This window comes from Onychomys torridus, chromosome 2 (assembly GCF_903995425.1).
Source record: "Onychomys torridus chromosome 2, mOncTor1.1, whole genome shotgun sequence".
Lineage (NCBI taxonomy): Eukaryota > Metazoa > Chordata > Mammalia > Rodentia > Cricetidae > Onychomys > Onychomys torridus.
Window position 1 is genome coordinate 66,914,509 of NC_050444.1, and position 12,693 is coordinate 66,927,201.

General features: G+C 42.9%; 1 protein-coding gene across 2 annotated transcripts in view; it reads left to right on the forward strand.

Annotated features, from left to right (window-relative positions):
* Window positions 1-5,140, forward strand: part of Ncbp1 (nuclear cap binding protein subunit 1) — a 42,992-nt gene extending 37,852 nt beyond the window's left edge. For both annotated transcript variants that reach the window (XM_036177083.1, XM_036177084.1), the window contains 5 exons: window positions 853-956; window positions 1,587-1,701; window positions 2,810-2,938; window positions 3,481-3,594; window positions 4,624-5,140. In XM_036177083.1, the coding sequence (XP_036032976.1) occupies window positions 853-956; window positions 1,587-1,701; window positions 2,810-2,938; window positions 3,481-3,594; window positions 4,624-4,737 (576 nt within the window). In that variant the 3' untranslated portion in view covers window positions 4,738-5,140. The remainder of the gene's footprint in view (window positions 1-852; window positions 957-1,586; window positions 1,702-2,809; window positions 2,939-3,480; window positions 3,595-4,623) is intronic.
* Window positions 5,141-12,693: the final 7,553 nt, after the last annotated feature.

The following is a 12,693-nucleotide window of genomic DNA, read 5'->3' on the forward strand; positions in this document are numbered from 1 at the left end:
GGTTTTCAGATCTATAAACTTGGTGTTGTGGAAATAATTGATACATTCTTTTTGGTAAATTTTTAAATTACATTGATTTGTTGGCTGGGGGTGCATGGGAGAGCCACAGGGCCTATGTGAAGTCAGATGACAAATTTCAGGTCACTTCTTTCCTTCCGCCATGTGGGTCCTGGGTATTAAGCTTGGGTTCTCAAGCTTAGCATCAAGTGTCTTACCCACTGAACCATCTCACCAGCCCTTGATAACAGTCTTCAGATAGCATTGTGGTTGGTTTGTGCTATTGCATTTCCACACATATTAAATGCTGAGTAAGAAAATTGTTGCTAGACAACAATATTTGGTAGGAAGTAGTTATCATGTTTATCCATTTCTACAAACAAAATCCATAAGGTGCTGTTTTTTAACTGGAAATTACACACACACACGTGCACATACACACACATTTTATAGAGGTATTATCAACTAAATTTTCCTAAAGATTAACCATTCAAGAGTTTCTTCTCATGCAATCTTCATTGTTAATGTAGTATTTCTTACGGCATTAGAATCCAGCACAGGGCAGAATAAGTCTAAAGACTGACTAGTAAGTCAGGAGTGGTGGCACAAACCTGTCTGTAATGGCAGCACTTGGGAGGTAATGGCAAAACAATCAGGAGTTCGAGGCCAGCCTTAGCAACTTTCAGCACATGAGACCCTATCTAGAAGAGAAAATAAAACGATGACCTATTGCTCAGACTGGTCAGTTCCATCGCCATTGAAATAAAATTTTATAGCCCTGCTATCTTATTTTTATAGCATTGTCATTATGCCTATTATCAGTCAGACCTGAGCCTGTCTCTGTTGTCTTTGTAGATGATTGCTGTCCTGGTTGATAAGATGATTCGTACACAGATTGTTGACTGTGCAGCAGTAGCAAACTGGATCTTCTCATCGGAGCTGTCTCGGGATTTCACTAGGTTTGGACCAGAACTCAGAGCACATATATGAGACTGTGTGTTTGCAGTGCTTAGAGAACATGAACTGTGTGAAATAGTTCCTATCACCTAGTAACTTTTTTTATGAAGTTACACAGGTTTTAAGGATGATCAGGAACAGGACAGCTGGGTGACATACAGTGACAGCAAATGAGGTCCAATTAAACTCTATAGCAGTTCTTTCACTTATACTCCACTACACCTGTCACTGCCAGCGCACACTGGTCTGGAGTATACTGAGTCCCAAGGTGACAGATGTGAGCAAAAGTTTTTAAAGGGCCCACAAGATTGCTCAGTGGGTTGGGGAGCTGAGTTCCCTGGGTTCGATCCTCAGAACTCACCTGAAGGAAGGAGAAAACCAACTCTGTTGGCCTTTTAGTAAGAGGTGGACAAGTCCAGGGTATGGTACTGCCTTCCCACATGAATGGACATAGATGCTCACATACATAACTCACGGCAGTGGTGAATTAAGTGTTGCTGGAGAAGAATGCCCAACTCTCCCCAGAGGACAGAAGGCCCTGTCAGCCCTTAGGAATGATTGTCTGAAGAATTGTGATGTCTTCTCTGTAAGACAGCTTAACGTATGTTAACCAACGGCTGTATTATGTTAAGGTTGTTTGTTTGGGAAATTTTGCACTCGACAATTCGTAAGATGAACAAACATGTTCTGAAGATCCAGAAGGAGCTGGAAGAAGCGAAAGAGAAACTGGCAAGGCAGCACAAGCGTGTAAGTTGGTGCTGATCCTGAGTGGTAGAGGCTCTGACAGTCTGCAGGGGCCACAGTCCAGTGCCTTGACTGCTGCGTGCCATGGCACTGAGGGTGACCACAAGGCATTTTCCCTAGTTGACCACCTAGTTTGACCTCCTAGAAAAGGACATGTGTGTTTCTGAGTCTGGCACAAAGAGGAAAGGAGACAGCTGTAGATGCTGTGAGGAGAGGTGGGACAAGTCAGTCTCAAGTTCAAGTTCCAACTTACCAGAATACTTTCCATGGTGACAAAGATTGTGTTTAGAACTGCAGTTCTCAACCTGTGGGTCACAACCCCTTTGGAGGTTGACAATCAGATATTACAGTTCATAACAGTAGCAAAATTACAGTTATAAAGTAGTAATGAAAATAATTTTATGGTTGGAGGTCACCACAACATGAGGAACTGAATTAAAGGGTGGCAGCATTAGGAAGGCTGAGAATCACTGGTTTACAGGGAAGCAGTGAGCTGGCTGGATCCTGTGACTTATAACAGTGAGTATTCTCACTGGGTGGTGGTGGCACACACCTTTAATCCCAGCATTCAGGACAGAGGCAGTCCAGCCTCTGAGTTCAAAGCTAGCCAGGGCTACACAGAGAAACCCTGTCTCAGGAAGGAAGGAAAGAAGTGAGGGAGCGAGTAGATAGATAAAGGTGAGTGCTCTCCATTGCAGTATTTTCTGGTGTTCAGTGTATCCAGAGTAGAAGACAAGGATATTAATAAGTTTAATAACTGAGCTGGCAATAGGGGAGACACCTACCTCACAGTTGTCACCCCACTGCTACTACCAAGACTAGTACTGCTAAATTTCCCCAGAGCTGTCACTACAAGAATAAGCCTTTAGTAGAAGACCCTTCCTTCCCCAGGGTAGGAGCATAGCTCCTTGATAAAACCACTCACCTAGCACCTCTGAGCTTGGCTTTGAGGCCTAGCCCCGCCCACTCCACACCCCACAGAGTAGCGCTGGGGAGGTGGAGACAGAAGATGATTCAAAGCCAGCCCAAGCACAGCAGAGCCTGGTGCAGTGACCATCCCCGTTCCTGAGAGTGTACACTGATTGTTACTTTGTTCCTGCGCCTTCTCCAGTGCAGTGATGATGATGACAGAAGCAGTGACCGGAAGGACGGGGCCCTGGAGGAGCAAATAGAAAGACTGCAGGAGAAAGTTGAGTCTGCACAGAGTGAGCAGAAGAACCTTTTCCTCGTCATCTTCCAGGTGAGCCAGCTCCAGAGTGTGGTGTGTCAAAGGAGCCCATTCCCTTAGTGTGAAAAGTTGCCATTTTTAATCACAAAAGTACAGAACTTTGCTCACCATTTAAATATCTGTCATTTATTCTGTATGGTTAATGATTTAGGTGATTGCTTCCTTTCCTGTGAGCATTTTTGTACATAGATTGTTATTACATGCTGTTTTCTTAGAACAGAGCCTAGGACATATTTCTAGAAGAGGCTAAAGGATTTTTTTTTTTAAGATTTATTATGTATATAGTGTTCTGCCTGCATGTCAGAAGAGAGCACCAGATCTCATTACAGAGCCACACCATGTGGGTGCTGGGAGTTGAACTCAGGACCTCTGGAAGTGTGGAGCCATCTCTCCAGCCTGAGGCTGAAGGATTTAACGTTAAATCTCCCCCTTGCTAAGCTGGCAGTTTTGGGGGAGTCGTGGAAGTCAGGAGCGCACAGCACAGGCTGGTGGAGCACTCTGGGTTGGATGTGTCCAGAAGTTAGATTCTCCCTAATGCTTCCTCCACTTTGCAGCGCTTCATCATGATCTTGACTGAGCACTTGGTACGCTGTGAAACCGATGGGACCAGCATATTAACCCCGTGGTACAAGAATTGCATAGAGAGGCTGCAGCAGATCTTCCTACAGGTCTGTGTCAACAACACTGTTCTCAGTCACACCGGCTTTCCAGTATAAAACCCTCAACAAATGTTCATGCCTACCACGGTAAAAAAAAAAAAAAAAAATAGCCCTCAAAACTACAGGAGGTTATGTCTTACAGCTTTTTAGTTGATGTCCATTTGCTGACACTATTCATAAGAATATTTAGACAAATTGATTTTATGTCACTCAGACTCTGGGTTGCCATTTTCTGTGGTAGGGAGCCCAGCATAGCTGTAATCTAAAATGTGTGTGTGGGCAGGCGGGGTGGGGAGAGAACACTAACTTGCTGTTGTAACTAGATTTGTAAAGGTATTTTAACATCTTAAACTCCCATGGTCAACTATATCCACAAGAGCAAGGTAAATTCTTTGGGGTCTCTGGACACAGTACCAACACCTGCTTCCAGATATATTTATTGATGTGCAGGAGTGTGGAGTTCATTTTCCCTCCTTAAAACATTAACTCCCTAAGTTCTCCTTTGTCCTAGAGAAGCGATTAATTCAGAAGTAACTATTCTTAAAGTTCATTCTTTAAGCCTCCAAGTAGTGATTCTCCCCGAGCATTTGTAGTTATCGGCCAGTTCAAAGGGTGACTGGGAGCCCTAGTTAGTCCTGTAGAAATTTGAGCATAGTTTAGTCTTCAGAGAAAAGGTTCTCGCTTTCTGATGCCTTGGCTCCCTAGTCTTATTCTCAGAAAGCTGTAATGTACTGTGTCCTGACTTTTGGGACGCCCTCTGAAACCGTCTGTGGTATAGCTGCAGGTACCCGCTGTGCCTTGCATCAAGGATCCCATTCCTATGAAGGCTGTTAAGAACTGGGTTTGGGTTGACATCACTGTATGTTCCCCACCCCTTTCCTGCATGGTCTCTTAATGCTGGGGCTTCTCGGAGATGTGTCAGCATGCACTACTTCCCCTACTTCTTGTCCTTCCTCAGCATGGGTGGGCTATGAGGGAATGTTGTACAAGGTTTCTGCATTTGGTTTCCTGACCCAAGCCTCTTCTCTGTGTCCACAGCATCACCAGATAATCCAGCAGTACATGGTGACCCTGGAGAACCTGCTTTTTACTGCCGAGCTAGACCCTCACATCCTGGCCGTGTTCCAGCAGTTCTGTGCTCTGCAGGCCTAATAATCATGTTTCTTCCCTTTTTGTTATCTTGAAATAATTTGTCTTATTTTTGATGGTTTGAATGTTTGCTTTCTTGTAGTAGCCTTTCACTTCCTAAAGGAAATGGGGAGGAGAGCGAGGAGTATGACATTACCCTTAGTTGCCCTGAAGGGCAAGTATTGCTTGATGACAGCGATGTTATGGTGACTGTAGCGTTGTACTTATGTGAGACACAACTTTCCTGTGATGAATTTGATACTTTTTCTCCTTAGGGCACAAAACAACAGGTTTGAGGTGTGTAAGATGCAAGCTCAGACTTGCAAAGTAGTAGATACAACCAACGGACTATCTATCACCAGGGAGCCTAGCTTTTCTCTGCTCCTGGGTAATATGGCTGGAATAAACTGAAGTTATGTTTTTTAAACTTTGGTATTTCATGATTTATTATCTTAGTCTCTTTTCTTACTGAAGGCGTACTTAGCCTGTATCCGAAACTATTTCTTACAAATGTTTTCAAGTAGCCATCTTATGACACTACTTGTTAGTATAGAAAATTATTAGTACTAACCCTCGTTTATGTTTTGTTTTGTTTTGTTTTTGAGACAGGGTTTCTTTGTAGCTTTGCGCCTTCCCTGGAGCATGCTTTGTAGCCCAGGCTGGCCTCGAACTAACAGAGATCCGCCTATCTCTGCCTCCTGAGTGTTGGGATTACAGGCATGCGCCACCACCGCCCAGTACTAACCCTCAAATTTGTCTAACTAGAAGCCACCCAGGCATCTTTAAACTGTGGTCTCAAGGTACAGTGGTGGTGGCAGCCGTTTTTCTGCCTCTCAGGTGGTTGCAGCTTTGGCAGCCATTGTTGAAAAGCTTCTGGTCATGCCCTGCACCTCTAAGAAGGATTTGTCCAAGATCCTGTAATGTTATAGACTGATGTGCAGTGGGCAATAACTGAGCTGAGGGGACTCGGAATTCAGTGTGGCTTAGGGCTTAGCTCTGTGGGTCCTGGGATAGATAGTTGATCCCTGAGCCTATTGGGGCTTAAGTGAAATGAGTGTTTTGTAAAATAATGCATTATCTGACATTCCAAATTTCTGAGATTTTTAAACTTCTATTAAACCTTAGAAAAATCTGCTAATACTGATACAATTACTGGCAGTAATTCTGTTTATTTGTTATCTTTTTGTACATGTTACATCCTAGTAAGTATACATTACAGTTGTCTGGATATGTGAGTCTTTAATTACTATACATTTTAGTGGCTATAGAATATAATTTCTTAATAATGGGAATTCCTAGGCTTTTTAAGTACCATATTTAAAGCAGGAGGATCATCTAATCATTTGAATTCAGTAGATCAAGGTTAGATGGCAGGTACTTCAGAAAGACAAAACCTGGGTTATTGGCTAAATATTTATTTACACTGTTCCTCCTTCCCATTGAACACAGCTAATGCTATAATTACTTAAAATAGCTCTGGTCCTCCAGCAGCTGAAGAATTAACTATTGAAGGCATTGGTAACTGTATCCTCTCATGAGGCACAGTGGAGTTCGGTTATCCTTGTTCTACAGCTAGAGGAGCTTGTGCTCTCCTGCCCTTCTGGATCCTCCTATGTGGTGGTTGTTTCTAGAAACTGTTCATATGCCCTGCTCCGTCCTGCTCTGTTGGCTGCAAGGCTGGACAGAGTTGTATCTCACGGAAGAAAAGATGCAAAAGCAGAACACAGCTGCCCCCTTCTGGTGGTGGTCCACAGACGGGTGGCATGTCGCTGCATGCCACAACTCTCAAATCCTGTGATGTCGTGCTGGTGCTCTTCAGCAGGCTTTTGCAAGGTGGACATGTTTCTTCCCTAAGAATTCTATCATTCCTAAAAGTGAAAGGTGTGAGGTGCCTTTGCCAACCTGGGCTACCAGTGATATCTGGACCCCAGGGTTAACCTTGATGCAGCCAGAGAAGAGAAGCATACAGCCAATCAGATCTCACTGTGTTGGCCTTGACAGTGAGTGCTAACTATTGGCTGCTACATGCTAGTTACCCGATTCAGCATATTAAATCTTCCCAGCAGATTTGACACATGACTGTGCCTACTTCACAGATAGAAGCAAACCTCAGGAAAATTTGTCTGAAGTCCACAGCCAAAAAGTTAAATCCATGTGTCTCAGGAGCACCTTATCTCCCTACAATGCAGTAATACTTAGCAGCAGCCTGAATCCCAAGTTATTCTTGTCATCAGGTAGAAACTTCTCTCTGCTGGAGGAAGTCTGGCTTCCCATTCAGGTTTGGTTTTTACTGAGCTGTAACATTTAGCATAGCACATATGAAATGGCTTGCCTTGAAAACCACACAGAACATCTCTGTAGCTGGAGATTTCTCCAGTCCCACAGGGGCCCGCAGCCACTCAGATCCAAGTAAACACACAGAGAATTTTATTGCTTATAAACTGTATGGCCGAGGCAGGCATCTTGCTATCTAGTTCTTATATTGTAAATTAACCCATTTCTATTCATCTATAAGTTGCCACATGGCTTGTGGTTTACGGGTACTTTACATCTTACTTCTCATGCGGAATCGGCTGGCAGCGTCTCCTGACTCAGTCTTTCACTTCCCAGAATTCTCCTCTCTGCCTATCCTGCCTATGCTATACTTCCTGCCTGGCTACTGGCCAATCAGCGTTTTATTTATCAATCAGAGCAACATATTCACAGCATACAGAAAGACATCACCAGCACATCTCTACTGAGTGTTTCTAAAGAACAGTAGTGATGGTACCATGTTTATCTGGGGTTGACTTATTATTGGTGAAATTATTAAGGCCACTCCATGTAGTTAAAAGGGAGGTTTAATTTTGTGGGGTAACTTACAAATGAAGGGATAGGTAACAGGGTCTGGCAAAGGTATGGCGCAGTCCGGCGATGTTCTCTGGAGAACTCTGCTCAGTCAACCTCCAGCATCCAGGGTCCCAGCACCAAGAGAGACCTCTCCTCTCAATCCTGGGTCTTCTGCTTCCTCCCTCAGCCCCGCCTTGTGGGCGTGACCATTACTGAAGCATCAATGGGGGTTGGAACTTCCAGGCCAATGCTGGGATGGCTACCCACTACATCTCCCCCTTTTGTCTAAAGAAGGCTCTAACCTAATACAAGACTATATACAAAGAAATGGTTAATATATTCTAAGATATTATATATGTATATATACTAAGTTGTAACTATAACTGCTAGTCTTCAACCTCATCAAAGACCTGAGAAGGAATATAATAATACCTGAGAAATGGGAAAAGGATGCAAGCAACTTTCAGGAGTCTTGCAAGAGTAGACAGAGACAGCTGACAGCCTGGACACTCACCTAATGTTTCTGAGCATCATTGGTGCATTCAAATTGGCTACAGGCCTAGAGTATCTGACAGACCATTTTCAGAAGCAGGAATTCTGAAATACCATCTTACCCTGTCTTGGCAAAGTATAGTGGTCGCTTTCCTTGTGTCCCGCTTGTCCAGAAAGGACAGCATTCGTACTGTCAGCAGTTGGGGCAAGGGCAGTTCTTTGCCCAGTAGGCCATTTTGTGCCAAGAAGACAAACTTCCAAATGGAAATGTCTTAGAAGCCCACCATTCTCTTGGGATCAAATTGGTGCTGCCAGGAGCAATTGTGTCTCACGTCAACAGAATTCTAAGTTATTTAAATGACATATTCTCTAGGTCCATGAAGTGTTTGAAGATTACCTGTCCATCTGACCTATGTATTTATGAATCTGGATAACCTAACTAACATAATTATAGAGATGACAAGCATAGGTGACAATAAATAAGTCTTATCTACCTAAACAACCTAAGGACTAAGGCTTCATTTAAACAAGGCAAACAGTCTGTAAGCAAATGTACAGTAAAAGGACAATGACTTTAAATTGTGACAATACACAAAATATCTTTAACAGAGGTAGGAATGTATAGTGCAATATGATAATAATCCTAAATATTTATCAGTATACAGAGTATCTTAAACAGAAGTAGAACATACATACAGTATGACATAAATTTACATTTGTATCAATATACAAATATTTCAAATAAGAGTAAAAAATGTGTACAATATAACAAACATAGTTCTGTATTTGTATCAATATATAAATTAGGAATATAAAAAGTTTATATTTGTATCAACATATAAGAATTCATAACAGTGCAAATTAAGGCTGCTATATTACTAAATTTCTTTACTAATGTATATGATAGTCTACCATAAAATGTTATACCTATCCATTTCATTTCTTCTTTTCCCATTTTTTTCCTTTTTTGAGACATATTTTCTTTCCTTAAGGAGAGTACTGAGTTTAACAGTTTCTTCCACCCCCACCCTAGAACCATTATCCATAACCCTGAGAAATATGAAACTTTAGGGAGAAGGGGCGTAGTTTTCTTAGAATTGCTTCCTGCTGTTTAGGGAGCAATGGTATCTCTGTTGGGTATTGTGAGAAAGCTCAGATAGTTAAATCTCAGTTAGACTAACTGTAGATTCTGCAGCAACTCTCAGTAATGGGTAAGATTTCTGAAATTCTGGCAAGAAGTGTAGTATGATGATGATTACCATGGCATCATTCTGGATTGGATATAGTTGTTGTTGGGGCCCCATCTTCCTTCTGGAGACTTCAGAGATTGCTATTGGAAAAACTTATTTTTTATCAGAATGGAAGGTTTGGATTTAAAGAAGTCATGACAATGTAAGAAAGGATTCCAAGAAATCAAGAGTAAGCATGGAGAGAATTAGAATCTTGAAGACAATGGTCCCTTATAATTGGTTTCCTTCTGTCTCACATCAGAGGGCTCTTCTGATATGGGACTGAAGAATCTCTCAACCTTTTCCCACTACAACTTGCTTTTTGTTTGGCCTTCCCACAAGTCTAATGTGCACTGCTGATCTAAAACGTGAGCTGCACAAGCTTCTAGTGCATCTGAGGGATGGAAGTGCCCACTTTATCTCAACTTGGGTTTTTGTCAAAATGGTGTATGGCCCTTGGCTAAATAGTATGCCTCTTTGCTGATGCTTAAACAGTACATATTAGTTAGGAATGCCTTCTCTCCTTAAAGCAGCTTTTTTTTCTCAACCAATAACATTTTTTATTATTATTAAATATGTTTATTAAATTTTTTTTCCATTTTACGTATCAACTACAGTTCCCCCTCCCTCCCCTTCTCCCACCTCCTCACCTCCCTCCCACTCTACCCCCATCCACTCCTCAGAGGGGGTAAGGCCTCCCATGGTAGTCAACAAAGTCTGGCATACGAAGTTGAAGGAGAGCCTAGCCCCTCCCCATTGTATCAAGGCTGAGCAAGGTATCCCACCACAGGGAATGGGCTCCAAAAAGCTAGTTCATGCACCTGGGATAAGTCCTGGTCCTACTGCCAGGGACCCCATGAACAGATCAAACCACACAACTGTCACCCACATTCAGCAGGCCTAGTTCAGTCCCATGCAGGTTCCTGAGCTGTCAGTCTAGAGTCAGTGAGCTCCAACTAGCACTGGTCAGCTGTCTCTGTGGGTTTCCCCATCATGTTCTTGACCCCCTCTTCTTTTTTTTTTTTTTATGTCAAACGTCATTTATTGAAGGAGGGAGGAGGTCTTAAATACAGACTTACAGCACAATGGGGGAACTCTGGTTGGTAGAAGTTTGCTTCTGATTTTTTTGTTTTGTTTTGTTTTGTTTTGAGCTGAGGATCGAACCCCGGGCCTTGTGCTTGCTAGGCAAGCGGTCTACCACTGAGCTAGATCCCCACCCCACTCCTGATGTTTTACAATCTTGCATAGGGAGGATATCAAGGTCAAGGTCAGCAAGCAAGGCAACAATTACCCAAAACGGGGGCCAGGGTCCTACAGGCTCCCCCCCACCTTTTACTAAAAAATGAGCTTCTGACTTAGGTTGCATGGGATGTCAGCAGGTCACCTTACCCATCATGGAGACACCTGTCCAGGCCACACAGGTGTTCTGTCTTAGGTTGGTGAGCGCCCCCCAGGCATTACCTGTCTCTGAATACTCATCATATAGGCTCAATTGTGTGAAAGCTGTAGAGTTGACTGTTGCCAAAGATCTCTAAGTGGCACTGGGCTTGCATTCTGTGTGTTTGACACAGAAAAGACCAACAGAAGTCTTAATCCACCCATAGCCAGTAGGTTAAAGGCAATTGAGCCATTCCCTTAACGAGTTTTACTGCATATTCGAGACCTTGCTCCTGACAGCAAGTGGAACTTGAGTTTGTAAATTTATAGCTTTCAAGGCCAATTGAAATGTATAAAACTATTGATTTCAATTTGTCATGCCCAATAGAGTGAAAGATTAATTAACTGTGGTAGCTATTTTTGCTGCCAGGGTCTCCACTGTGCTAGCTGTAGTAACCAATTATGAAATGTCAATCCCCGAAACAGTAATAGCAGTGGTCACCACTGTTATACCAGCAACAATGGCAGCAGCGATGTCAAATTCTCTTCTGGAGCATGTGGGTATCCATTGGCATGGACGCAATTCCAGGAACATGAACCGCTAAGGCCCATTACTCTTGATCGACCCAAGCTGGCAGCTCTTAATATTGTGATGTTTCATTGAGGGTTGCTCAGTAATTGAGTAAAACCAGATCTTATTATAAGCAACAGTCATCCTAAGGTCCTCCATGTCATATATATATGGTTCTATGGGTTGCAGTCTGATTGTTCTTTGCTTTCTTTCTATCTAGAATCCACTTATGAGTGAGTACATACCATGTTTGTCCTTCTGGGTTTGGGTTACCTCACTCAGGATTATTTTTTCTAGTTCCATCCATTTGCCCGCTAATTTCATGCTGTCATTGTTTTTCTCTACTGCGTAGTACTCCATTGTGTATATGTACCACATTTTCTTAATCCATTCTTCAGTTGATGGCATCTAGGTTGTTTCCAGGTTCTGGCTATTACGAATAATGCTTAAAGCAGCTTTTGACCTCAGCTAATACTACTTGAGCTACATTCTAGAGAAATTTGTATGTATTCTTTTGCTTGATTTCTTATTTGTTTCAAGACTGTGTAGCCCTGGCTGTCCTAGAACTCACTCTATAGATGTAGACCAGGCTGGCTTTGAACTCAGAGATCCACCTACCTCTGCCTCCTGAGTGCTGGGATTAAAAGTGTGTGCCAACACCACCACCCACTCTTTCTCTTGATCCTTTCTTCATGTATAGGTTGCTTCTGATAGCTGTATTAATGGTACTTTTTGGTAATATTTTTGACCAGACTGAAGAAAAGTCTGGGTAGCTGAACTGATGCAAATAGCTGTGGAGAGGTAATTTCTGCAACTGTCACTCCCTGCCTCAGAACTGTTAAACAAGTATGGAAGCAGGTCATTGCCTCTCCCTGGCTAGGTGAGAGCTTATAAGGCAGGTAAGAGTACTCAGGTGGTAAGCTGAATGCTTTGGATGAAATGGTTGGATACTCAGCTTTGGAAGTAGCCTCTTCCCTTTTGACCCAGCATTTCCAAATTGCTGCATGAAGGTCTTGAATTGCTGATTCCTGCTGTGACTGGGGGCTTGTTTCTGTAGTGACAGCCTGTTGCCACTGCTGGAGATGTTACAAAAGTTTACATCATCAGACCTACTGGCTTCCTGAGCCAAGTTCAGTTCCCTCAACTTCACCTGAAAGTGCTTCCTCCAATGCCAAGCTAGGATTTACCTGTCCCTATTCCCCGTGGACTAGCTCTAGGCTGTCACTTATTTTTACTTCTGTGTGTGCAAAGGAAAGGGGTACATGGGGGTAGGATGGGTGTGCATGTATGTACAGGTGTACATGTGTACCTTTTTTCTCTAAGCATATCCATGACCTTAGGGTTTTTTCTTTAGTTAGTAAATGGCCTGCTATACCACTGGGCTCCCAGAAATGCAACGCTGTGCCCTCAGCCAGACCTTAAGCACAATCATTTCTAAAACACTGTTGTGTAAGTGTTGTTTCTGTGGAGCCCACACTGTGG